The sequence below is a fragment of the Phalacrocorax aristotelis genome, chromosome 8 (assembly GCF_949628215.1).
Source record: "Phalacrocorax aristotelis chromosome 8, bGulAri2.1, whole genome shotgun sequence".
Classification (NCBI taxonomy): Eukaryota; Metazoa; Chordata; class Aves; order Suliformes; family Phalacrocoracidae; genus Phalacrocorax; species Phalacrocorax aristotelis.
The window spans coordinates 44,477,478-44,504,477 of record NC_134283.1 but is presented as its reverse complement, the minus strand read 5'-3'; the positions used below and the strand labels follow the sequence as shown (position 1 = coordinate 44,504,477).

Here is a 27,000-nt window from a genome sequence, read left to right as displayed (position 1 = left end):
TTTTTGTTTTTGGGTTTGTTTTTTTTTTTTAAGGACAATTTGAAAACACTTCCCTGATTAGATGAGTTAAATGAAATAACAGCCCTCACAGCAATTGTACAGTTGGCACTTGAGAAATGTATTCTGAATTTTGTTCTCAGCACATTCCACCACGAGGTCAACGCACTGCCATGGATTAACATAAAAATTTAGCTCTAATTATATCAATTGTGTGCAAAGCACAGAAGACAGAATTGTTTCCATCATCCAAATCGCACAGAAGACGTTACAACTGTTCAGACATCAAGTTTCCAACACAAAGCGAAATGGAAGAACCCCAAACTAACACCGTTCCCTCCACACAGAGGTGAAACCTTTTGCACCATTTAAAATAAATATGGCCCGGGAACAGGCCACATCCGAGGTCAGATGTAAACAACTTAGCCACACAGGTACGGTTGAAAACCGGCACTGAAATCGAGTTAATTTTGTGAGCAAAACTTCAGTGCTACAAATACTTTGTGCAAGACGATCCTTTCCATTTATGTTGAGTCAAGTTAAAACAAGTTATCTAGTCAGAATTAATTCTCAAACTCTTTCTTTGCATCTTTCTGAACTTGCTAACAAATTCGGCACGTGCAAAGACATTTGAGTAAGACTGCAGAGAGACACGTTCTCATAACCTTCGCTATAATAAATAAGTTTCCTGTCCAGAGACAGGAGTCACGGCATCAAAACCAATTAGCAGGTTTTTCTGGCAAGTTTTACTTCTTGATGTGCATTAGCTCTGGAGAAGGTTCACTGAGGAATCCAGGTACCCTGCCAGCCCTTGAACTCATTTTCAAGTATCTTTCAGCTAAACTATACACTACAAGTTACAAAGGATTGATCAGATACTGTTCTGTGGTACTAATGCATTAAACCAAGCGTGGCTGAAAAATCTCAGTGAAGGCTATACAGCATTTATGCTCGTAAAAAAAGAGAATGTACGGAACACAGTGTTTAAATTAATAAATAAGGTTAAAATTACAGGAAACCAAGTGTTGCCACTAGCCCTTTCTAGAATGAATTTTAGAAGAGAAGTCCATTTAACTTTCAGTCCACCGGGAAGTATGGAGGAGTTCCATCAAAAAGCTGTGCTTTTAAAAATCTCTGGATTTTCTTCTTCCTCCTTGGAATCCCTTGTGCTACTAGACGCAGGCCTGTATTCTAATCTGGGGGGAAAAAAAAGAAAAGAAAGAAAAAAGAAAACAACTTAAAAAAAAGATTACAGAGAAAAAAGATCTTTGATATCCTGAGCCCTATTTGTCATTAAAGTCTCCTAATTTTAATATCTTGCTGACTTCAGTCAGACAAATCTTACACCAGGTGTATGCTTATGTGCCATCTTCAGTCCGAGCTGTGGCAAAAGGGCAAATGCTCTTGATGACTTTTTAGGCCAGCTGAACTGAACTGAAAGAGTTCAGCCCTTCACCAGTACTTACACAACTTTTCTGAACGTAGAAAGATAGATTATAACCCACAAAGTGTCCCTATATGTTTATAAAGCAATACACTTTTACAAATGCATTCCTCATATGCACCTTTTATTCAGTCCTCAGATAAATTTGGAGCAGAAAGATGTGCGTACGAACATACACGCTTGGGAACAGAGGCCAGGATTCCAGCCAAGCTCTTACACCTTCAGCAGAGCGCTAACTCCGCTACCGAAACCAGCCCCTCCCTCTGACAATACCTAGGCAAGTCCACCTCTTTTCTCAGAACAGAGAACAGATGTGTTAAGATCAGAGGGCGACACTTACCCTTTCACCACCAACATTTGCTCAATTGTGTCCGGAAGAGGCATACCATAGCTTTCTGGCAGAAATAAAGTCAGAATTCCTGATAACACAGTCAGGCTCCCCATGAGGATGTAAGGCAGGAATCGATCATAGGCACCTAGCAGGATAATAATAAAGCAGCTAGCATCAGCTCTCAGCCTCCAATGATGCTTGCACCTAACTACAGGGCTTTATCTGTGTAAGATTTATGCTTTCACTAAAAACCAAACCAACCCCCCTCACAGCCTGGCATTCAAAGCATATGTTGCTTTAAAAGCTGTTTTAGGAACCCAAGACACGGGGAAATGGTATCTATACGAGCCGTCCCAATTGAGTAAGATCACGAGTCTTCAGAGCACCTCTTTGACAGGGCATAAAACCACAATTTGTCTATGTTACGAGCATTGTTCAGAGATGTTGAGGCCCCATTTTTACCTGTAGTTTCACAACACACCTGGACCTGGAAACAAAGAAGAGTCAGCAAATCCCAGTGACCCCCAGAGGCAGGACACTGATCTGGGCAAAAAGCATCGCTTTCCACCCCCCAGCATGGGCACAGACGAGTTAACTTACCGAGGTAAACAAAGTAAGGCGAGAGGATGCTGCCCAGCCTAGAGGCCATGGAACTTGCTCCCACTCCCATGTTTCTCACTACTGTTGGGTAGAGCTCAGCCGTGTAAACATAAACCATTGAAAAGGCAGATGTGATCCCAAATTTCCCCAACATCACCAGTAGAATAGAAAGCGCACGAATATCTGAAATCAAAAGGCAGTAAGGATTTCAATAAAGCTCTGAAAATTCACCGTATCTTTTAGTTCCATTGTGCTTGTGTAACTCATGTCAAATGAATTCCAGTATCTGGAGTCTTTTTTTCTCTGTACGTGTCTACAGGCGTGGGCAACTTTTTTTTTTTGGGGGGGTGGGGGTGGGGGTTGTTGTTTTTAAGCAACTAGGGCTCAACATTTTCATTTCCTTGAGAATGGGGCTTCCTGCCAAGTGAAAAATAAAGAGAAGAGAGTACAAACTGCAGAGGTCCTCTCCGATTTCAGGGGCTAGATCTCTGCGATTGCAAACAATGCCAAATATCCCTTTTTAATAAGGTGAACAAAGTTAAACATTTGAAACAAGTTATTTTTTTGTTTCCTGCTCTGGTTGCTCATTAACATTCCCAGCTACAAGTCAATGTAGTTATAGGAAGCCAGGCTGACTTTAACTGGAACAGTTAGATTTGAAAATCAAGACGGACCATATCAGTGTCCAGTTGACTCAAAGGGCTGGAGGAAGAGAATGCAACACGTGTTACCTGTAAAAACTAAGCAAGGCGCTCCTCATGCATTCTCTTGTTTATTCTTTGATATGTAAACAAGTGCTAAGCAACAACACCCCCCATCATATTCAACATCACTACCAGTAAGAGTCCTTAACCCTCTTAATCTAACTGGCCTAAAGATACGTATGGTTTGCCATCCAATACGTGTTATTTTGTCCTCCTTTCCAGCTGCGCAGTTCAACTACCAAAACTAATTCAGTACAAGCATTTTTGATAAGCAAAACACACAACTCCTCCCTCGAATATAACTGTTTAAACAAGCCACAAAGTGAGTCATTTACAGCTCTTTGGGATGTAAGCTCTGCAGCCTCTTGGTAACCTCCGCCTACCATTCTAGTTGGTTTAGTCCTGGCTTTACACTTGGACCTCACCAGGGCACCTTGCCAGGGATATACATTAAGGCAAAACTGGACTACAGAGCTGGTCCCAACAGACCACAAAGCCAAAGCGTCTATCTGAACCGAGAGGTTGCGTGAGCTCCCCGTGCAGCAGCGCCGAGAACCGAGGAAGAGGGGCAAAGAGAGGGAACGAGTATCTGTACTTAGGCCCCTCAGGACACTTTTCCTCCACATCTGCCCAGTGCACGGTACTGCACTTAACCTATCATACTTATTTGAGATCAACTAACGATTCCATACGTGAAGGCACCAGCTGAATGAAGAGAAGAACACAGCCTCCCAAGAATAACGCAGCGGCCATTGAATACCGTCGAGGGAGATTTCGAAGCAGCAACCAGGAAATAATGTAGGCTGGAACTTCAATCACTGCCGAGAGGAAGCAGTTCACGTAGACGTCTCCGTGCAAGTTAGGTGTGTCGAGAGAAAGTCCGAAATAACCAACAGAGATTATCATCCTGAAAGAAGTGAAATAACAGGATGAAACAATTTTCTCTTCTTCCTGAAGTTGCCACGAACCTCTGTCAAGCACAGAAATCACTCTGTAAAGCAAATCCAGCACCTGCCAGATTCTTTCACCTTTGAAGCATCTTAAGTGCTGACTTCAGAAAGAGCAAGGTGACAATGACACAGTGCTGATGCTTTTTAACTTTCTCTTGACTTCAAGGAATAAAACAGATTTTTAAAAAATATATATCCTACTCAGCATTAGCGCAATCAGGTAACCCCAGAGCTGGTGCTAGCCTTGCTGAGGCACAGCCTATGAGCCCACCAGGGCTGGATGGTCCCGCAGCTGTCGTGGTCATACTTCTCTTTTGATGCCATTGCATGACTTTGCAACTGTCCATCCCGCTCCCATTCAGACCTTGAAAGAAAGCTCTGGTTGTCACTTTTAGACACCTCATTTGTCTCTGCTAGTCGTGCTGATGGAGCGGGGCTGACTACTTCTCATGTATGCCACCGTATTTCACGTCATCCCTGGGAGATAACTGATAATCATTCACAATGCAGTGATAACAGGAGTTCCTATTACTAGTAGTTATAGCCTTAGCCTGGAAGTTTGGGCTACTGACTTTTACTGCTGCTGCGGCCTAGACTAGCTTTTCAGTATGTTTACCAGGGAGCTCTGGGTGGAGAACATTGTTTCTGGGTCATTACTCTCCAAGCTTTGCATATGAAGTCAGAGAGGAGGAGTATGGCACCCTGGCAGACCCAAACAATCAGGGATTTTCTCTGCTATGCCCCAAGCTGGCTGGGCAGCGTCCAAGTCACGTTTGCATGGCTTGGTGCCTGGGCTGGTCAGTGTAGCAGGACAGAGCTTGGTGGCTGGGAATGCTGCCATCGTAACCGTGCCACTGCCAGATGAGAACTGGCTTCCACGTGATCACTGGGAACACACGACTGGCCTTGGAGACAAATCCTGTCATGCCTTGGGAGATGCTGGGAAGAGAGGGTTATGCTTCACTCGTAAGTAACACGTGGCAAACAAGGAAATAACAGGCACTGGGGTCAGGATGTGTCCAGGTGCAACGGTGAGGCACAGAGCGCTCAGCACTTCATATCCTTCAGCACCTACGTTATAACAGAACCCGGAGCACGACCACCACACAGCACGAAGTGGGTCACTGACCAAAGATTAGCTCTTCCTCCTCCTCACTTCACATGGAAAGAGCTTTCACGGTCCAATTGCTTAAAATAAACTACCCAGTGTACCTGGGAAGGTAAGAAGTCATACAGCTGAGGGTAATGCCCCTGCTGCTGTGTGTGCCCTGCCAGCTAAAGCTATTCTTCTCCACAGCAGTTACACAGTGTTTTCCACAATTCTGAGTGATACGCCCAGCCCTGTGCTCCAAGGAGCTGCTGTTCTATACAACAAAAGGCGCTTGCTGGAGGTCACTTGCAGTAGCAGTTTGCCTTAGCTTATCACATCGGCAAACCTTCATGCAGTTATACATATTCTAGGAAAACTTTTGGGGTATTTACACATCCCAGGGTGACGAGAAGCCAAACTATCTCCTCCCTGACGCACGCCCAGCAAAGAGATTAGTTTAAAGGCCTGCCACTTAAAATTAACAATGCACTCAGCAACATGTAAAGGTGATATACGGCTATCTGCAGCCACCCTCTTTTACAGAGCTTCTGTTACAACATCTTTCAACTCATAAAGCAGAATATACCATCGGTATACTATGGGTTGAAAAACACTGCCGTGGGTCAGCACAGGATGCTTTACATTTTGGGAAATTAAGTAAAAGGAGGCTAGACAACCGACATGCAAGGTAAAAACAGTGGAAAAATTGCCCAAATCAACTGAATGCTTTTCTGCAAGAGGAGGCAAGATTGTGTAAGCCGGTTGCACGTGTTCAACTCTTTCTGCCTATCATAAGGCTTCATTTGTCATGTGGTAAGAAGCCCTTCAGCATATGGAATGGATTACATACTGCCACATCACTCTCTTTCTCTCAGATGCTTTGTCTTACCAGAAATGCTGTTCAAACAGGTTTTGCATATGTTTTCTACAACCACACAGGCAAAATTGCCTGTGCTTGGGAACTTGCTACTGATCTACTCCAAGCAGATGAGGAGAGCAGTGTCAGCTCTCTAGCTCACTTCCAATTAAAGGTGAGAGTCAGCATTTGGACTTGGAAGTAAGACAACAGTGCATGGAAACTATACGGACATGTCCACAAAGAACCAACGTTACTTTTCTTTTCTGAGCCATTTTCTGCTTAAGTTCCTTGCTCAGCGTGTTTGTAGCACTGTGCTTGGTGACGGACACAGGAACCTCACTTAAATACTAGCCAAGTCCTTCGACCTAAAAAGCCACATCAGCTCGTACGCGCTGGCAGCTCAGCGGACTGAGCTCCAAGGCTTTGCCTCACTAAAGCACAGGAACACCGTTCAGTAAGGCAGCACACTTAGTTATCTCCAAAGCACTTGGGGGACCTTCTTGGTTAGGACACTGTAGGTACATGCACTAATTAAACCTCACTTTTACAGCCTCTGGCAGGCTGTAAGCTACCCTCTCCATTTTCTCTCTTCTGAGCAATTATAGCTTGGTTGAGATTTCCAGTAAAGGAAGATGGCAACCGTTTAATCAAGTTGAGCATACAGTATGGCTCCAGCTAGTGCAAAACCAGGCTGAAGATGGCAGGTGGACAGAGTAGCTAGCAGGAAAGTCTATGGAAATCTCAGATTGGGACTTCAAAGGCAGCTTTACCCCTTTAAGAGACAATACAGAAGAGATGTGAAGATTCTCCCCGTAAGTCAGGCATCGCTGCGTTCAGACCCCTGGGCAGCAGTTCTCTGACTGGGGGACAGAGCATGACTCATTCCCCTTAAAAGACTTTGTTACAGTCAGATGAGGACTCCCCAAGGACCAGTATCAGGCAGGATTCCCATGCATCACTGCCAGCTGATCTGATTCTTGCTCGGTTCAGGATACGCCCAACCGCTTCAGAAAGAAATAACAATCCAGATGTGTTTCTAGACTGTTACTGAAATGAAGAACCTACGTAGCAGAATTTTGTTGCTTCAGCAGGCAGGTCACTGGTTTTTCAGCTGTTTCTGTCTGTATCTCTTCAGAATACCTTAGCGTTCAAAGGGCAGTTTTTAATTGTTTTGCTGCTTTTGTGCTTTCAAACTCCCGAGCCACACACTTGCTTACCAAAGAATCACTGACATAATTGTGATAGTTAGGATATTTCGGGTTTTCATTAGATCCAAAATGGTGTACGTCTGTTGCTTCTGGGAATTCAGATCTTGCAGCTGGAAAACAAAAAACCAACCATGGGAACATTAACTTCCTGCAAGCAAAATTTCTGTGAAAATAAGTGTCACCCCCCAACTTATACATCAGTATTTGGATATGCTGCAAAGGCCCCTCACTTTCAACCAAACACATGTAAGCCGTAAGAGCCAACTACCTGTGAAAGTAGTTGCTCTTCCCTAATTTAAAGGCACTTAAAATTTAGGCTGAAATTTGTAATAATCTTCTCTGCCTGAGGCTCCATAAAACAACTGCTTATTGTTACTTTTATACTTGAATTATAAAGCAACAGCATTAATTTTTGATTTATGTGTCACTACTGGCAGGGTTCTTATATGCAGTTGAGAAGACTGCAGCTTGAGCGTCATGCAAATCATCGGCACCCAGACAAGAAGAGAGCAACAAGGATGATGCGACATTTTAAAAAGGTATCTGTAGAAGTCTGAAAGCAAAGGGTTTATTTAGCCTAAGAGCCAGAAGACCAAGGGAGTCTTAAAAGACCAAGAATGGTCTTCAAAGACCAGCATAAAAAGTTATAAGCTGCCCTCTACATCCGCTGCAGACAAGGCAAGAAATAACAAGATTCAACTGCAGCAGGACAGATTCAGTAAATGACTCCTCATGCTGGACCTAACAATAACGTATTTAAATTGAGACAAACTGGCCAAAGAGCTGAAGAGTCCCCATCATTACCTAGTCTGGTTTTGAGACCTTCTTCTAAAGGATATAAGCAAAAAGACAACAAACTTCTCCTTTCCCCCCTGGAACTTTCCAGCTCCTCAAAATAAAACCACTTGCATATAAACAATGCAAAGATATTCATCCATGAAGCATGCAAACAAGTTTTGTGCTTGATAAGATTGTGTAAAAGGGAAGAATTTAAGGTTGGGTTTGGTTTTTTTAAAATTTAGGACTTTGACCCCTAACAAGGAGTAACAAGGGAGAGATTTTTCAAAATATGTAAAAGGTGATTTAAGAGGATGAGTTCCATTGATTAAAACTATCAACTCTGATAAAGCAACACTATACGGCTGAAACCCACAGTTTTCTAGACATGTCATATTTTTGTTATTGCAAAAGACAGGGTGTTTTCAGGATTTCTCACAGGCTACTTACTCATCAATTTAATGGTATTTTTAATAGTCTTACAGTAAGAACATTAACAAGACTTTGCTCTTACAATCTTCCACAGATATTCTTTTCTTCTGTTAGGGTATTTTATATCTATCTGAATCTGTGACTCTATCAACAGTTAGAAATCTAAGCAAGGAACAAACAAGCATCATCTTAGCAGCTCAAAACTATCAAATGAAAAAAAGGTAATACTGAAATATTTTGAATTTTGACACTTTTTGCATTGTAAGCTGTCAAAACACCTCACAGTATTTAAGCGAAGACTTCTCTTTCCACAACTAGAAGAATCACTCTTGCCTGACAGACCTCTATTATGCGCAAACACAATAAACTGTATAGAAAGTTTACCTCCTCCCTTCATTTTTTAAGTCAGCGTGACCTGAGAATGTCAAATTAAATTTTAATATGTTTAAAGACTGAATGCCTTTTGGTGGCACTGTGCACTCCTCCATGGTATGTGCAAATGGTTACCAATAAAAGTAAACTACGGCTGTAGCTTCAAAATAGTGCAATTACTCACTACTATAAACTTTTCTGAACTCTTACGCCTGGCCTAACACACCATCCTCCACTCCGTAATACTTTTTTCCCCCTGAAACATCAGGCTGGTCCAGCAGAAGCAGCTGGATGTATTACAGGACACAACACGCCAATAAAGACACAATAGCAACTGTTAGCTTAGCTTAATTCCTCACCAACCTCTCTTCCACACTCAGTGATGTTTCTTTGGCAAGCTAGCTGCCGGGCGCTGATTCGGGGCCCTTAACTCTTGCCCCTCAACTCAAACACGTACATTATCTCCTCGGTGTCTCGTAAACTGGATCTGAGCTAATGGGAACATGAAGTTTATGTAACCCCTGCAGTCAGGTGAAAATTCTTTCTGAGTGATGTTTTGTGCTGAAGACCTGGAGGATACAATAGCAGCCTGATGCTTGTGCATGCCAAACTTCTGTGTATTTGCATAAATCTTCAATTCTACGAAAGGCAAATAGTTGTTCAGATTAGAAGGCTTTCACTCTGCTTGAAACCAAACCTCCCACCACACAAACTGCAGTCAGCTTTACAGCTCACAGCCCTTTCTCATAAATCACATGATCTTTCCTAAGTACTCTCCAGTTTTGCCACTATTCGTTGCCAAGAAACCAGCAAACAGGAAACAAAAAAAAAAGGAGAAAAACCAAACAAACCACAAAACAAAACCAGGAACAGTAATGCTGAGAGAGTCGCAGATGATGAGAAAAAAAGACCCTGCCTTTTAGGAGCTGGATTAGCTGACAACATAATCCTTAACAGGACAGGATGGAACAAGGAGCTATGAGAAGGGCAGGAAGGGTAAAGCAACGATTTGAAGTTAAATCTATCATCCAAACTTTTCTGTCTCCCTCAGACAGGATAATTCAGCCAACCAGGCCCTATTCGCCCTCCGCAGCTTGTTTGCCACCAGTCACCTGCTGGATCCTAACTGGTTTGGAAATCTCTGGGGTCTAAATGTTGCAGGTGGTGCTCTCCAGCTGCTTGGGCTCGAGGAATACTCCAAACAGAAGCCCAGGTTGCTTCTCCATCCACAACTCATGTTCCAACTGCACGAGGGCTAAGGGCCAGCCGGATTTCTGAGAACCTCTCTGCAGCATAAACATGCCTCCTAAAGACTCAAGAGAGGCTGTGAGGCTCCTGCTTTGCAGCTCTTCAGCAAGCAGACAAAAGAACAGCGTAAACAGACCACTGATGAAGATAAGCTTTGCACAGATTTCTTGGTCACAGCATTATTTTTCCCTGAAAAAGTAAAAAGATGGACAGGAGTTCTGCATTTAAACAGTGCCTGTTCATCGAGCTCATTTTCCTTTCAGTGTCAGACTGTTAATCTGTGGTTCTGAAAATTGACGTGCAATGATTTATCTGTAAATAAGCAGCGGGTACTCCAGCCCACCCTGCTGAGAAGGCAGCGTTTCCCCTCGTCCTTGTTCTCTGGGGCAACACCCCTACTCTTGCCCCTGCCTTCTGCTGCTCCGTGAGCCAGCCCCATTCAGAGATGGCAAACAGATCAGTATTTCTTTCTAAGAACAGGAGGTGGAGGATTCCAGGGACAGTGACCTTAAACAGATGTTGGAGCCAGACTTTATTTTCCGTTCTCCTGCTGTAGTGCTGGCAATGGGCAAGTTTTCATGCCTACAGCATGAGAAGGGAAAAAAAACCAAACAGGGAAAAAAGCTTGTTCTAATGAAAATCCAGGGAAAACGCTATTTATAAGAAGGTCTGGGTTTTCCCTGCATTCTTACTCTATTCCAGTAAGACCAGGATGTCTGTCCTACTATCTACAAATAAGTCTGGACAAACAGGCTTGTTTGCACCTCAGCTAGCTTCAACCTAAGTGAAGCTGTTTCAATATCAATAGCAAACACACTACAGTTTAATGGCTAACCATTTTCCGCAGTCTAGCACAGATGCCTTGCAAAGCACACGAACATACGAGGTATTTTCACGTAAATGACAAGACAATGTCGATTGTCACCCAGAACACAGTTAGGCAACTGCCCAGACACACTACAGAAGTGCCTAGAGAGGTGCCCATTCTCCTGGATTATGCAAACTGTTTGTCTGTCTGACTTTTGGAGGTGATGTTTGAATGGGTGTGGAACTGCTTCTGCTCCTTAAGGTCACCAACAGCTCAGACAAAGGTGGGGGATACCTCGAGGAAACAAGAACATGTTGGAAGAAACCGATGGGGGAAGAAAAGATACTGCTCACTACTCCACCCGAACAGAGCTCAAGCTTTGATCTCCTTAACGTGGAGTAGAAATTGGAGTTGAATATGGAATTGAACTAGAATGACATTCTTTCCACTGCCACTGCCCAGGATTAGTCCCGTGTTAGATTTCTATAGAACCATATTAGACTGCGCAAGCATAAAATCTGGACAGCGCAAGAATTTAGATCACAAAGCAATAGGCATCTCAAATTCATTACCCTCCCCCCTAAACCAGAGTTTAAAAGCAAAAAGGTGGCTGCAAACCGGATCAAAAAGATGTTTGCATTAGAATGCACGCTGGCATTCCCAGGGGAATGGGACAGCGTGGGCTTTGCAAATCTTAATGAAGCTGGGAAAGGGTATTCTGCTTTTCAGGAGAAGGATGATCTTTTACCCATTTGAGCAGTACACAATACACTGCAGGCATAAGTCAATTCATATGTCCGGAAATTAATCACTTTATGTGGCCATTGATAGGTCCGGCAAACAACTGGACTGCTGAATGAATCTTACCTCATTAGGGTCAAGTATTACATCTGGGGCTGTAATGCCGTTAGTTTTTGCAGCCTTTCGGATTATGTCTTCCGCCTCCTGAAATCTCCCCTGGGAGACCAGCCACCGTGGAGATTCTGGAATGACCCTGCAGAAGAGGTTCAGAATAACTAGCCTGCATTTCCACTGAAAGCACTGCTGCAGGCACCAACACACGTTGTTCCAGGCACAAAGAGCTGGAAACTTGCATGTCTTGCAGACATTAAAGCAACGACAACAAATCAGATTTACAAGAGCAGACTAGCATACTGAAAAAGAGCAAGCTAAAAGGCATTTATGCATTTTAGAAATACTAAAGAAATAAGCAATGACTCAGGAAAAAAAGAGCAACCAAAACCTTCAAAGTATGGGAAAACAGCTTAATTAAAAAGAAGTTCAGAAACGTGAATACATGAGCAGCACGCTGTACATTAAGAGGCGTATCCTTTGAGAATAACACCTATAAAATTAGTAACTGTAAATACTGTCGCATAAAGGTAAGCCAGAAGGTAGAATTCGCCTGAGCCATTCAACTTTGTGAGAAACCGGATGGAATCAGGAACCTAAATGCTAGTGTAAGTGAAGAAACACCACCACCATGTGGACTGTTTAAACTTTGCATTCCACCTAAAAGTAGTATCCCATCAATATGGAAGAGAACACAGAACTCTCACAGATGTGCAAGTACTGTTTTGTAGCTCGTCATGTCTATGTCACCCTAGTATTGCCCAGCTTCCCAAAACAACGGGTTTCTCCTTCTGCCCTTAGTCCAGGCCTACTCTTAAAAGTTCATGGATTTCAGCTGGGGCAGAAGGATGAGTTTTGTTGCCTTTTTTTTTTTTTTCCTTCTTTGCACATGCATCGCTTAATTTGATAGAAGCCTACAGAAAACGAAGAATAGGCTTTTCAGGCATGACTCAGACCACCTGCAAAGCTATGGACTTGCAGCTAAACGACTGGGAAGAGTAAAGGACACAATGCCCGTTCTTCACCTGCCTGTTCCTGAATTTCATCGGCAAAGGCTGGTTGGCTTGGAGTCTGGATCTTAAAAATCTGCAGACAGGACCTTCTAAAGAATGAAGTCTTTTAAACTAGTTATACTCACCACCAGAGCGGGACGCAGAGCAGCCCGGGTAAAGTAAGTGCCAGCAGCAGCATCCGCCAGTCTCTGATGAAGTAAGCGAACAGTGGCAGCAGCATGTAGCCAAATGCATAGAATATGCAAACGCCTAGCGTGCAGAACAGCACACGGATTGACTTGCCAAGAATTTCTGTGCCTGTTCGAAACAACAGAGTGAAGATTAGTATTTTAACTTAATAGCAGCCACATAACTTACCAAAAATACCTCTGATTGGCTTTGAAACGCGCTGCCCTGGGTAGTTACAGTACAGCGCGCGCTCTGCCATCCCATTTTAGAGGCACCGCGGATCTGCTTCGTGCAGTGCTCCTGCATCAACCCAGGTAAACAGAGAAGGAAGAGAACCAGGCCATACGGTATTTCTGTAGCTCGAACTAACTAATACTTCTATAATTCTATGTTCTTAGAATCTCCCATTTCACTTGAGGAGCTAAAACCACCCGACATACTACAGAACATCCACAACACTCAGCCTCAGCTTGATGCCTACAGGGTCCTCTCCAGCCGACGGAGAGACACAAGCTTCTTTAAAGGATAATTCAGAGATGCCTAAATTAGCTTCCTGACCCGTATCACCTTCTGAAGGACTGTTTCGCTATTAGCCAAAAATCTTGCAGTCTTTTGGCGCACGCACGTGGAGGGTCACTAACAACGGCCAGGCTACCGGCTGCGGAATTAAACGCACTAACGGGCCAATGCTTCCCTTTGAAGCTCCCTGGGACCTGCAAATCAAGAGACGTTGTAAGAGCTGTAATATTCCTCATTTCCACAGAAACGGAAGAAGATTACAGAAGTTGCAGCAGGATGTCTGCAGTGAGGTTAGCTAAATGCTGTTTTCACAGCTGTGCTGCTCTTCTTTGGCCCAAAAGGGACTTCTTGCCAACATCTGAGGTCACTGTAAATAATACTAATTAGAAAAGCCCTGATTTTTTAAAAATCTCAGATTCATAAGATAAATCACATTCTCATCTGATCAAATACGGTCTTAGTTAAATTGAAAATATACCAAGCAGGAATCATTACGCCATTTCATTTTTTGCTATAGGCTGTTTTAAGGAGACTTTACAACACTTACTTGATTTTTTTTTTCCCCTGTACAAGTTTTTACATCAATTGTGCATTTAGGCCTCAAAACAGACAACACAATTCCATGAAAAATCATGTCTTATCTTTCCAACTGGAAGACAGATTTTGTTTTGAATAATCAATCTCTGAGGTTTTTTGCCTTTTGAGGATGGTAAGCCACAGATTTAATTCAGATTGCACTTCTGTCAACCGGAAACTTCGAAGGAGAGCACGAGTTATCCATGCATGGTCAGGACACACTCGTAACAGTGTCGCCTGGCAAAACAAATCAACCCTAAGCCAGTAATGAAAAGGAGCAGGAAAAGCACAAGACTAAAGAACGCACACTGTGCCCAGCAGGACTTGCATACCGAGAACAAATGCTGCCACGTAGTTCGAGATCTGTCCCATGCCAACCAGCAAAAAGAACACTGAAAACATCTCCCAGCTCGTAGAGAAGACCTGTATGAAGCTGAAGCCAGTCTGCATCGCCAGAGTCGCGAACAGCACGTTCTTCCTGCCAAACCTTCCATGGGCAGAAGGGAAAAAAAAAAAATAAATTATACAATAACATGAATGACATCTTCAGAAACAGGAAAATGAGGTTACTTTTATGCATACTTAGGGAGAGACAAAACATCTACAAAAAGCAGGTTCAGGAAATGTGACACAGGCACAACTATTCTAAATACACCGAGAACTCCACTAGCCAAGAGAAAATAATATTCCAAGGGTTGCTAGATAAGTTGCATTTAGGTATGTGCTAGAACACTATTCCTTCCTTGCGGATAGAATAAGTAGGGACACAAATCATTGGCAGCAAATTATTTAAAATGCAAGAGTATTAAGTGCTCCTTCCCCTCTAAGGAGCTGTTCATGACATAGATCAGCATGGGTAAAAAAAAAAAAAGAAAGAAAGAAAACTTCTGAAAGAGAAGTAAAACTCAGGTTGTAAGATGCTATGATCAGTAAGTGATGCCACACTGCAGTCTTCATTCCACTTGGTAAAAAAATGAACCAATTTAAGGGATTCTAGCAATTCTATTGATGAATTATTACTAAAAAAAAAAGAAAGAAAGAAAAGAAATTATATTAAACCCAACCCATCAAGCTGTTCGGAGAGTCAGTGCCGATGCCCTGGTCTGAGCAGCTCCGCCCCGCAAGCAGACTTTGCAGCCTGTGGCAGGACATCTGCTGAGTGCAGGGTCCCACAACTCCATTCTGACGGTAGACTGGACCGGGAGGTCCACATCGGGTGCCACAAGCCTCAGGTAGATCACAATGCATTAAGAACAGACCGTTACTTGAACCTGCAAAATATTCTGCCAGCCTCACTGTCTTGCCTGGCCTGGCGTGCGGGGCTCGGGCTCGCTGCAGGAAGTTCTCTACCAGATGGGCAGATGGCGGCAGCAAAACACTGCGCACAGCCTCGACGAAGCCGTCTCCTCGCCGGGCTGCTGGATGCTCTTGGTGTCCAGACCGTGAGCTCAGTGGCTACGAGAGCCACTGGATGAGCTGTGCTGGTGGCCTCCTTGACTGTACTTGGTGAAGACCAGGGTGACCACGCCGAAGGAGCTGCAGGAGGAGACTCCCGTGATGGTGAAGGTGGGAAACTCATGGCTTCTGGCACCAGGAGAACGGCTCCCGCTGGTTAGCCACCGTGGAAGATACCTGGCACCCTCAGAGCAGCTACGGGGCTGGGAGCTCTGTTGAACGAAGCACCCAGGCCCTGCAGCAGCACCAGGACAAGGCAGTGGGAGACTCCCCAGGGGAAAGAGGGGAAATCGCCCCTCACACGGGACAGTACCTGGAAGGCATGGAGCTCTGCCTGGGGACGGATGATGAGCCAGCTGAGCGCTTATGGGTTGGGATTAGCAGGCAGACCAACGCTAGCACTGCTGTGGGTGTCTGCTGAAGACCACCTCATCAGAAAGAAGTAAACAAGGCCTTCTTCAGACAGCCAGAGGAAGCCTTGTGTTCAAAGGCACCGACCATCGTGGGAGACTTCAGCCACTCCAATATCTGCTGGAGGGACAAGACTCGGGAATTTTCTGAAGTGCGCTGATGACTACTTCCTAACACAGATGTCTGAGGAGCTGATGAGGGGAGACACTGCTGGACCCAGCGCTTGCAAACAAGGGAGAGCTGTCTGGGCACGTAAAGGTCGGCAGCAGCCACAGCCTGCGCGATGGTGAAACGCAGGATCGTGAGGGGAGGAACAAGGCAGAAAACCAGATCACAGGGAGAGCAAACACTGGGCTGTTCAGGGATCTGCTTGGAAAAATCCCGCAGCATATGGCTCTGGAGGGAAGTCCAGGGGAGCTGGTTGGTTTTCAAGGATCACTGTCTTCAAGCTCTAGACTGGTCCGACATGATGAGCAGGGAACCATGCAAAGGCTCTGAATGGATGCTACAAGATTTGTGGGATTATGTTTCAAAGAAATAGAAACTCTACAAATAAAACAGCAAATTAGAGGACTGTGTACTGTTCTCTGGGAATCAGGAAGACAGCACAGCAAATCTCAGGGAGATAATCACAAAAATTGAGCTTTAAAATTAAAAAAAAACAAACAAACAACCAAAGCAAACCCAAACCCAAAATCAACATCACAGAAATTCATGGTGTCTTCCATTTTTTCATGTTTGTACTGATAAACAAGCGAGCCAGCGCACTCTGGGACTAGAAATACAGCAAGGAAAAAAACAAAAGTCCCCAAACAAGAAAGCCTTGTTTCTCTGAAGCACAGCTGAAGAGCATTTGTGCTCTGCAGCTTCCACAAACACAGGTCATTGGACTTGGATATTGTATTTGATGATGAGGAGGAGAAGCTGTGGGTGTTTATAAAAAGAGAATTTTGCATTTGATCTCAAAGGGAAAACAAGCCTCAGGGAACATTCTGAACATGGTCCAAAGTAATTAGAAGAGCATGTCATTGATCTGATTTTTCCAGATGAAAATTCATCTCCTACACCTGTTTTCTGGCATAAAAACAGGTTGCTCCAGAAGTCATCTTGCTGAAAAAATAAGCAGATAAAGATAACACCCACTAACAAGCTTTCTAACATTCTTTTCTACTTCAGATTTACTCCATCCGCTCAGTGTACATTCAGATTAGACACAGAACAAAGCCATGTTAGTAAGCAGAAAGATGCGTATTGCAAGCTTCACGTACAAGAATTGCTTACAAATTGTATATACTTTACTTGTCTGAGAGCTGTCCTGATACGAAAGATCCAAACAGGACGCCCACAAAGAACAGGGAGGTGCTCAGGGGTCCCTTCCAGTCATTGTCACATACGAGATTCCACTGTGGGGAGAGAGAACGTGAAAGTCTTGTAAGAAACAGGATTTCCCCTCCCTCCTCCTAAACGCCTTGGCTGAGCCCAGATGAAAGCGTACCCTTTGCACAGAAAACCGCCACTACAGAAATTAACTACTAAACTACGGCACAGATGCAGCTCCACGAAAATAAGGGGATGGGATGCTGGGCAGCAGAGGGGAAGGGCCTCTGCGCCACCTCGGGAGCGATCTGGCTGAGGCCCCAGCGCTACTGCCAGGTGTGACCCGTGCGGCTTTCTTTACCCAGTCAATGGCTGTGGTATTTCCCCTACACGTATCTGAGTGTCGGTAACTTAATAATTTCATCACGTGCTCGGTTCAGCTCCCTTTCAAAGGCTCTGCAGCCCCTTAAACTCCTGCAATTCCGCTAGTTTTGGAAGGAGTGAGAATAGACCCCAAATTTGATTTCCCTGCACATGGTAAAGTCTGCCATTAAAAATTCACATTTCTAATTTAAGAGAAATTGAACTATACAAATGAGAATATAGGAAAAAAAACAAACTTCCTTCTTCATTACATTTTAATACAGTTTTGAGAGACCGGAGACTCTTCACTGCTCACTGGGAACCCAACTAACGTAAATTATAATCTTTGGAATACAAATTGAAACATAGGCCAAACAAACCAAGATTTCCAAAATGAAAACAAAAAAGACGACGAAAACAAGGTATTTATTAAATGGAGACTGCAATAGTTTCCAATCTCCTGCCCCCTTCAGTCTGACGTTTTTGAAACGCACTCGTGTTATTTTTGTATCTACACCAAAAGCTGTTATTGAAAGAGTCTTTATTTTATTTTGATTATCTGGGGGAAAGAGAGTGTGTAAATATTAGAAGAAAGGACAAAACCCAGCAGGGAGACCTCATCCCCTACCTCACCGCTGTGCTGCGGCTGGAGGGGTTCCCAGAGCTCTCCCCATCCCGCCCCGCTCCCCCGCAGCCTGCTGGCGGAGGGCAGGAGGTGCTGCAGCCCCACAGGAGAGGAATTTGGAGGCGACCGATGCTTCTGATGTGAGGCCAAACCCTCCTGAGCTTAGTTATTCAAACAGCTCCCACAGGGCCCCTTTTGATGTTTTAGGGATGGAAACTTTTAGGTTTTAATCTGTATTAAAAAGGTTGAAATGAAAACAAAATATTCAACCTGGCCCCAATAATGAATCACCCTTGCTCCCCAATTACAAATAATTAAGTGTAGTGTTTTCCTCTTGGTTTTTTTGGTTTTAATTTGTACTTGGACACTCTGTAAGACCTGTCCCTGCAGCTGCTGCGTGTCCCAGCTCCGCCATCCACCTCGGCTGTGGTCCCACACACGGAGACGCCAGCGTGTTGCTTTGTTTGCCAGCTCTGTCTCCTCAGCGCTAAGCCTTTGACTCCAGGAATCTCACGGCCCTCAGTCTATTAACAGCTTACACTATAACTACACCCTAGTGTACGTTTTAAGGCTGCGGGATCACTAAAAACCATGTATTGAAATTAGCAACTCCGGCAAGCGCCTTCCGCTCCCAGATCCCCGGGGCAAAACTCAGCTGAACCCTGGCTTGGTTCATGGAAGAGCATCCAGTTTTGAATTAGAACTGGAAGTTTTTCTAGTGACGAATGATGCCCATTCATACAGGCTGCACTCCCATCAGCATTTGTGTAACTTTAGCTGCCAACACTTAGACTATCTTATGAATTCCTCTCATCATTATTGTATTTTTAAGGTCATGGGAGCAAACAAAATGCACCTTTTCCCAAGGTGTAACTGTATTCAAGTCATTTCTTAACCTCTCCTTTGACAAATCCGATCATGGTTTTGCATCTGAAGAACCTCTCCTTGTATCAGACTTCATAGTCCTCAACGTTATTCTTGCACTTACTCCCCAAACCCTCCCAGCCTCACACCACCTGAGGCACAGACACCAGCACTCAACGCAGTGCTCCAGCAAATCCTCCCAACACCGGCAATTATGCATCGTTACAGAAGCTTCCTTCAGAATCATGGCCTTCTAATGTGCTAACAAATTTAGACCACCCATGTAAGGGATTCAACTTACTACAGTTATCAATATCATCTGGATTAAAAACTGTAACGAACATTCATAATTAAATCCATATTTATTCAACAGAAGCTGTACTTCGTTATAGATGAAAGAAAGTTTGAGCAATTCCGTGAGAACCACAGAGGCAAATCCAGCCAGGAAGCTTCAGCAAAATGTATCTGGCACCTTGGAAATATGCAGCAAATGACTGTTATCAAATCGATACAGGCCAACGCTTTCGGTGGTTATCATAGGCCTTCACACAATGACACTTACCAGGACAACAAATGCCACTCCCGGTACAAATCCTGCATTAACAAAGACTCACAAAGACGATGCTTTGTGAGCAGGCATCAGCTACTGGAGCCAGACATCTCCAATAACAGAATCTAACCAGCCAAACATTTGGCTCAGTGATTTATAGCCTGTCATACTAAGTCAGTCATTATCTTCCAGCTGATCACCCTGTGCCTGTTAGTTGTCTCCTTTCATCTGTCTTACACGCTGTACTTTGGCACAAGGCTGCACAACACTTGGCTTTCCAGACAACTGGCATGCTTGTGCCCAGTAACACACAGTTTCTTCAGATGTCTGAGGTAGAGACATTGCTTGGAAAAGTTCAGGGTATTAAAATGTTTTGCACTGTTCTGCCAAAAGCGTTGGCAGGTAGAAACATATCGGTCCTTTAAATGTGGCAATGAATACCACCTTATTTTTCTGTCTGCTCTACTAAAGCAATGGTAGGAGCTGTTATGCTGAAGATCACTTGAACCAGGCACCAAAGTGAACTTCAATATCAAATTTCCAAGGGAAAACTACCTCGGTTGTGCAACACCAGTTATTTACAGACTCCACAGATGCACAACAATCAAATCAAAGGGATTTTAAGGTCTGTTACCCCTTGCCCCAGTAAATGAATGCTGAAGTCTTCAACTTTTTAATGACTCACCAACGAGGTCTACTATACAGGCTGTTAGTCAAGGTGACATCGGTCTTCCAGAACTACCAGACCCTTCCCCTAGCTGAGCGTTGCCCCAGAAGTCACCGAAGCATCGCTGTTAGAAGACCAGCACCGCAAAGACAGAGTGCCCCGGGAGTAGTTATTGATTGAATTCTGCTGCTGGTCGTGCTGTTGGGACACCGTATACCGTGACCCAGTGCTCTAAAATCATGTGTTATTTTCAATTCTCAGTATCCTTTGAGTTAGCCTGCTAGCTGAGATGGCCTTTGCCCTAGGGAATGAGATAAGGTTAACCTCAGCAAGGCATCGGGGCTCCGAACAGGATAAAACCATTTCGGTTTTGTTTCAAACAGCAGCTGGTGAGGTTGCGAAGCATTGAGCTCCTAAACGCTGGTACCCAATGCTGAAGGCACGGCACAGAGAATTCTCACTCAATTTTATTATAAATTTAGAAGACGACACCCTTCTGTTGGAGTTTAAGCTTCTCTTCTTACTCTGACAGCTGCAGATACTTTGGGCTGTAGCTACTTCCTGAACAGTTCATCAGGCTGGGGGGATGTCTTTAGCAGCAGCCTCACACCTAATAGCAATAATTACTTATGCATCAGAGGCAAGTCCCGTGGTGAGATACACCCCTCCACTATGGATTCCTGGCTGATACCAGCCACTGGTGAGGATGGGTGGGAAGAGGGGATGAGGAAAAGAGGACAGGCAATGGAGACAGCCAGAAAATGCAGACAGCGTGGGGGAGGAAGTGGGGGGACAACACAAGGGAGAAGGACTGAAGCAGTTTCTTCTTGAGCACAGGTTTGAGGCCAGGCTACGAAACAGTCCTATGTATTTACAGTCATCATTTAAGTGTCTCTTTAGGAAAGCGCTTCCAAGTTCTGCTTCATCTCTTACGTGGGGAGTCAGCTACCTGGAACCACATCTCCAAATCCCTTGCTATAAGGCAAGCCCAGTTACAAAACTAAGAATAAAAACCCTAAATTACTCCCTCAGATCTCCTCCCTCCCCTGCCCCCCCCAAAACACAAGACCCTCCCCAGCCACATTTTATTAACTTCCAGCCTTTTATCACAATACAACCTGAACAAGTATTATTGAAGGTTTAGCAGGAATTACACTAAGCAGAGTATGTAGAAGTGTGTCAGTCTTGCTAGACTGGCATTTGCTGCATTGTCTCTTACGCCTTTCCAATATTAAACGGAACATTAATATAACACCTCTATATAAAAAGAAAACTACCCTACAATTTTCACGCAAAACCCAATCACAATGAAATTCAGACTCCAAGATGAACTAGTCCAATCCTTTAAACTGCAAACTGTGGAACAACTTTCAAAGCATAAAACGACGGTGTCAAACTAAAACTGAGAGGCAAGTTTAGGCAGAGAGGATGCCTTAAGTCCAGCTGGAGGTACTGCCATACCACAGGTAAAAATATTGTTCCTCTAAGTTCTCGAGGCACTTCAAAACATTAAGGGGTAAAGACTAGTCTTGCAAGCCCAGGCTCTGCATCCATTGCACTTGCAGAACAGCACTTGCCTCGAAAGGAGAGCTGGCGCTTCATGAATCACTTAGCAGTAAATCCTGCAATGGCTCTCATCCAGACACTGATGCAGATTCCCTTATCTTGCTTCACTTTCACTGCCACTATATCACCTTGTAAGAATGACAAACCAGGAAATAACAAAATTCTAGCTGCTGACAACAAGATGCCTGTCCTATTTAAGCATAAAATTTGCCCTGTATTTTCAATGCATCGTAACACGGAAATTGCAAGTCTAATTATAGGGGAGAGCTTCAAAACATCAAAGTTCTTGCGATACGGCGTCACGGCAAACAAGTACGTACCACCACCAAATATACACCGCTCCCAAATATGTTTGGAAAGTTACAGAAGTAGTTGCAAGGCCACCAACCCTATAATTTAGGACCTCAGTTGAAAAAAAAGCATGTTTCTCAGATTACAGAGAACTGTTCCACTGCAGGAGCACTCGCACTTTCCTAACACCATTACTAGAACCCTAAAAAAACCCCAACTATGACAAATATAAAACCTTTGAGAACCTTACTCAGTTACACCCCTGGTATATTAGGAAAAGCCTTATGGGAAAAGGAATTTTTACAGCTACAATATATCGTGTCCTCCCACTCCTTTATTTCTTTTTCTTTTTAAACTGTTTTCTTTTGCTGAGAATAATAGGCGTGACTGAAAAATGAAGTAGGGTAGTCCCACGTGCTAATATTTTCTTTTTAAAATCAACATGTTAACAAGAATTTTTGCAGCTAATCCAATATCCTGTACTCTCTCCTACGACTTGCTTCTCTCCTACAAGAAGAGGCAGGTTCTTCAGAAAAATCTTGCAGTCTCACAACCGAGTATTTATGACCTTCAGTTCAGAATCTGGGCTTCTTTTATACCCATATAAATATTCTCTGCTTGAGAGCTGAGCGTTACTAAATACCCGTTCCTCTGAAAATAACGTTTGCATATTCCAAATACTTAGAAGTTCTAGATGTTACATTAAAGCTTATTATCTAAATGTAAACAGAAGTCTGCGGCTGAGCAGAATATATATAGTTTGTAATTTCTCCCCTTGTAGTTGTTTCAGATTTTTACAGAAGTAAAACTTGCATAGAATAGGAAGGAAAGCACCAAATGCTTTATAATTCCAGTTCAGAAACTTAACTCTCCCCCATACATCCCATTTTTGAGATGGCTGGAGAAAAAGGACACAGGGCACTAACATCAGAAACGGAGAAACATGAGCTGAGTTTTAATCTAAAAGTAAAGCCAGCATAATGGGAACGTTGCCCTATCATTAATTCCCCACAGTACCTCCGAAAGAGCATTGTTTCCGTTTTAACAATACCAACTGCAGGCCTATGATTCTTTAATAATACTAACCCTATTTTATGCTGCAAGGCTGACGGTTGGACTTGATGATCTTAGAGGTCTCTCCAACCTTAATGATTCTAAATGTCTGTACTTGTACAATTCTGAAGAGTCCTGCGTTACGTGCTTCTTAAATCACACCTTGAAAACCTCAGCATTTTAGAAGTACTTTCTGTCAGACATCTGTATTTACTTATTGAATGAAAACTAGACTTACTTTTTTTCCTTCTTCTGACAAGACTATTCATACTAAGATTTTGTACCTGCAGATCACCTAAAGGTCTTTCCATAACTTTATCAGCTCCTGGGGCTGAGAAGCTGTCAGTAAGAACTCCAGCCAGCAAAACAAGCAGGTATTAACCTACAGCAAGAAAGAGGATGCACCTATTTTAAAAGGTGAGAAATAATGGAGGTGACTAACGTTAGTGAAGAGTTTGGTGAGAGCAGAACCTGGATGACACAGGCTTGATTTACACTTCAGCTCCTGGCTCCACTCCTAGGAAAGCCTGGGGAAATGACAATGTCTAACCCGAGCCTGTGTTTTTATTTTGGTAAAGCAAAACAATACATCCCTCCGCCTTCCAATGAAGGGCGAACATCGAAGCCTCTAGTTCAGTTCGACAGCTGTACCACAGCACCCATTTCTGCCATTCCAGATGTCACCACTGGAGTCTTCACTTGTGTCCTGAAGATCTGGCATAACCCTCTGATCTTCAGGGACAGGGGTCTGACAGTGCAGCAGGGCACTTGAATCCCTGGCGTGCAGGGAATGGAAACCTCCGGGCCGTCGTACCTGCCCAGAACTTTCTCTCCCGGCACGTCCTTACAGGCCGGAGCTCCAGCCCTGCGCTGAGCCTCAGGGCACTTGGCAATTCCCACCACGCGCATCTATCCTCCCCAAAAGCCAAACAGTCCTTGAAGCTTGTTAAGAGCACAACAGGCGTAGAACACGCAGCTCTGGAGGACGCCGCCTGCACTGAGCCGATTTCAGATTGATGAACAATGCAACACATTTTTAGAAGTTGAGAATGAATCTGCATATACAAAATTTGGTGCCTATTTACGTGTTGGTATGCAAGAATTACTCCCGTATGGACTTAAATATTTTGACTGCTGTATCATCTACTCATTATATCATATTTCTAGTCCACCCATGCTCTTAACTCCACTGCTCAACTCTATTCCCAGTTATTCAATAAAGCCCCAAAACAGACATGACTGGCAGAAGTCAGCCTTTTCCCTTAATTTCCCCACTTCTATTCCGTTTACTACCACATATGAATCTTTATTACTCCTACATTCTTTTTTTATGGGACTTACAGAGGAATAAGAATGACACAGATGGCTTCTTGAGCCAAAGCAAAGCTTTTCTTGTCCCCCGAGCTCCAGCGTGTCAAAAAGTAAAAGACAGAAAGGGATTTTGTTACACAGGAGCTGGTAAAATACTACAGACTGGCTAATAACAGCCTTCTGTTGTTAGTCTGTGTGAGAAAAGGAAGTCTCTCTTCAAATGAGAGGGAACTGAATGTTTTAAGTCTCCTGTGAAAAGCAGAACCATAAACGAGGACTTTCTCTAGAGCCATGAGAGAGTCAGCAAAAAGCTTTCTTAAAAAAAATTCTCCCCTTCCCCCTCCCAGTGTCGGCTACAGAAAACTGGGACAAAGGTCCTCATGATTATTCAACAAGTTAGAGATATGCAACCAAACACAAGATTAGTGAATCATAAAAGCAGCAGCACCCAGCCAAGAAATTAAACACCTTTAACACCGAAAACCAGCAAGTATGCGAAAGGCCACAGCTTTTGCAAAATGCCCTCAGAAGCATTAATATTACAGGGAGAAAAAAATACTGCCTCAGTGCACGACGTCTGGGCAGCCAAACATTACCTCCCACAGACACAAAACATCTGCCAAACCACACACGCCACAGGCCAGGGCTGCTGGCGAGCCTCAGCAAAACGTCGGCAGCTCCTGTTTCTTATACATTGTAAGACTCCTTGATGATTCTCTGGTAGCTCAAGGCATTTTAATTTGCACCAAGACAAAGTACTGGCTGAAACCATGTCTAGGCCAGGTCAGCCATTATGGTAAGGCACTCGGGACAAAACCTGTACATTCACCTGTGAACGGGACTGCCCCGAGATGCCCATCGCCTCACACTGCCCTAAGAGCCTTGCGCGACAGCACATTTCAGCAACAACCAGGGTCTAGAAATTCAGAGCAGCTTTCCTCCCCAGGAAGACAGCGGTTCTTTAGAAACAGGAGAGGCAGTGCCTTGTGCCGCTCGTCAGCATCACTCAAACCCCTGCTGCATGTTCAAGGGAAGTTTCCAACAACTCCAGCATCATCATTTCCATCCTCCCTGTGCTGGCATGGCCCCTCTCCCATGCTCCCTTCCTCACCCCAGTCCTCCCGAGGAAGATTTCTGTGCTCAGATCAGCTTATGGTCATTAAGTACTCACACCCATCACCATCCAAACACCCATCACAACCCATTTCGCAAAGAAAGGAATGAAGGCAAATACAGTTCCAGCTCTGTAAAACTTGACCACAGGCACAAACAGGCAATGGGAGCATCCAAGTAGTTTGTAAGCCTTCTGAAAAAAACCTATACATGTTTTGAAATTCGAGTATTCCTCAAAAATCCACTTCCTCCTATCTTAAGTCAGCCAGCGCATGTGGGTCTGTACAGCTGCCACCTGAAACAAGAGGGACAATCAGCACAGCTTCAACTTCAGCTGGTTGCCCTGATCACAACTCCAGGGGTGTCTTTGAGCAGCCAGGAACCTGCCCAGACCCGGCAGGTGAGTGGGGAGACCCAGGTGGTGGGCACGACCCAGGCAGAGGCATCATGGGCACAAATTTCAGAGTCCTCTTTGACACAGCATCAAAGCAGGGCTTCCTACCTGCTGCACCCTGCACAACTCGGGGTGACTTATACTGCCTCTGGGTGACTTCTACTCCCCAACTTTTTTTTTTTTTTTAAGGAACCAAAAAAAACCCCTTTCGGTCTTCTGAGCAACAGGAGGCATCTCCGGACCACCGAGCATGCTGAGCCCATCGTCACTGTGCTGACCCTTGCTCCGGGCCCCTCTGCCGCTCCCAGACGAAGCCGTCACCGTACACGTGCCGTGCTGGCTAAGGAAAGGCGCTGTGTGAGACCGCTTTCGCGAGTGGAAGCAAACAAAAGAGCTCAAAATAAACACAGCCAGACGGATTTTACAACAGGTGGATGCCCAGGCAGGGACCCCAGGCCACGGGGAGAGGTGCAGGAGAAACCGGGGCTACGATAACCGTGAGCTTTTCCCCCGCGCCTCCTGCTGCGGGCGGGACCCGCTCCCGCCGCCCCCCGCCGCCCCCGCACCTCGGTGACGATGGTGGAGCGGTAGACATCGCGGCTGTACTCCCAGCCGTCCAGGCACGGCTCCAGCTCCACCGAGCCCAGCTCCACGTCGGAGCCGGGCCGCAGCCCCAGCGCCGAGAAGTTGGCGAGGGCGGCCAGGCGGTAGCGGCGGCAGCGGCTCGGCGCCGCCCGCCCGTCCCGCAGCTCCAGCGGGATGCTGGCGTTGCGCCACTCGCCGCTCAGGTTGGCCCCGCGGGGCACGGCGCACCGGTGCTCGGGGGTGCCGGCCAGGAAGACGATGGAGAGGCCGTTGAAGCCGTTGGGGACGATGCTGGCGCTGAGGAGGAAGAAGACGAGGCGCTGGAAGCGGCCCCACTCGCCCAGGAAGGCGGTCACCTCCTCGTAGTCGCGCATGGCGGGGCCGAGCTGCGGCCGCCGCTACCTGCGGGCCGGTCTGGCGCGGGCAGGAAGCGGCCGCCCCGCGCCGCCCCGCAGCCCGCCGAGCGCCTCGCCATGGGCCGGGCCTG

At 44.9% G+C, this 27,000-nt stretch overlaps 1 protein-coding gene across 1 annotated transcript; it reads right to left on the bottom strand.

Moving 5' to 3' along the window:
• Positions 1 to 27,000, bottom strand: LOC142061624 (organic cation/carnitine transporter 2-like). The gene is made up of 10 exons (XM_075102959.1): positions 26,495 to 27,000; positions 17,114 to 17,217; positions 14,281 to 14,435; positions 12,811 to 12,982; positions 11,688 to 11,814; positions 7,193 to 7,293; positions 3,769 to 3,983; positions 2,373 to 2,555; positions 1,782 to 1,917; positions 1 to 1,193 (listed from the first exon to the last, which is right to left on the bottom strand). The coding sequence occupies exons 1-10, from the start codon at positions 26,885 to 26,887 to the stop codon at positions 1,106 to 1,108; spliced, it is 1,674 nt and encodes a 557-aa protein (XP_074959060.1). The 5' UTR covers positions 26,888 to 27,000; the 3' UTR covers positions 1 to 1,105.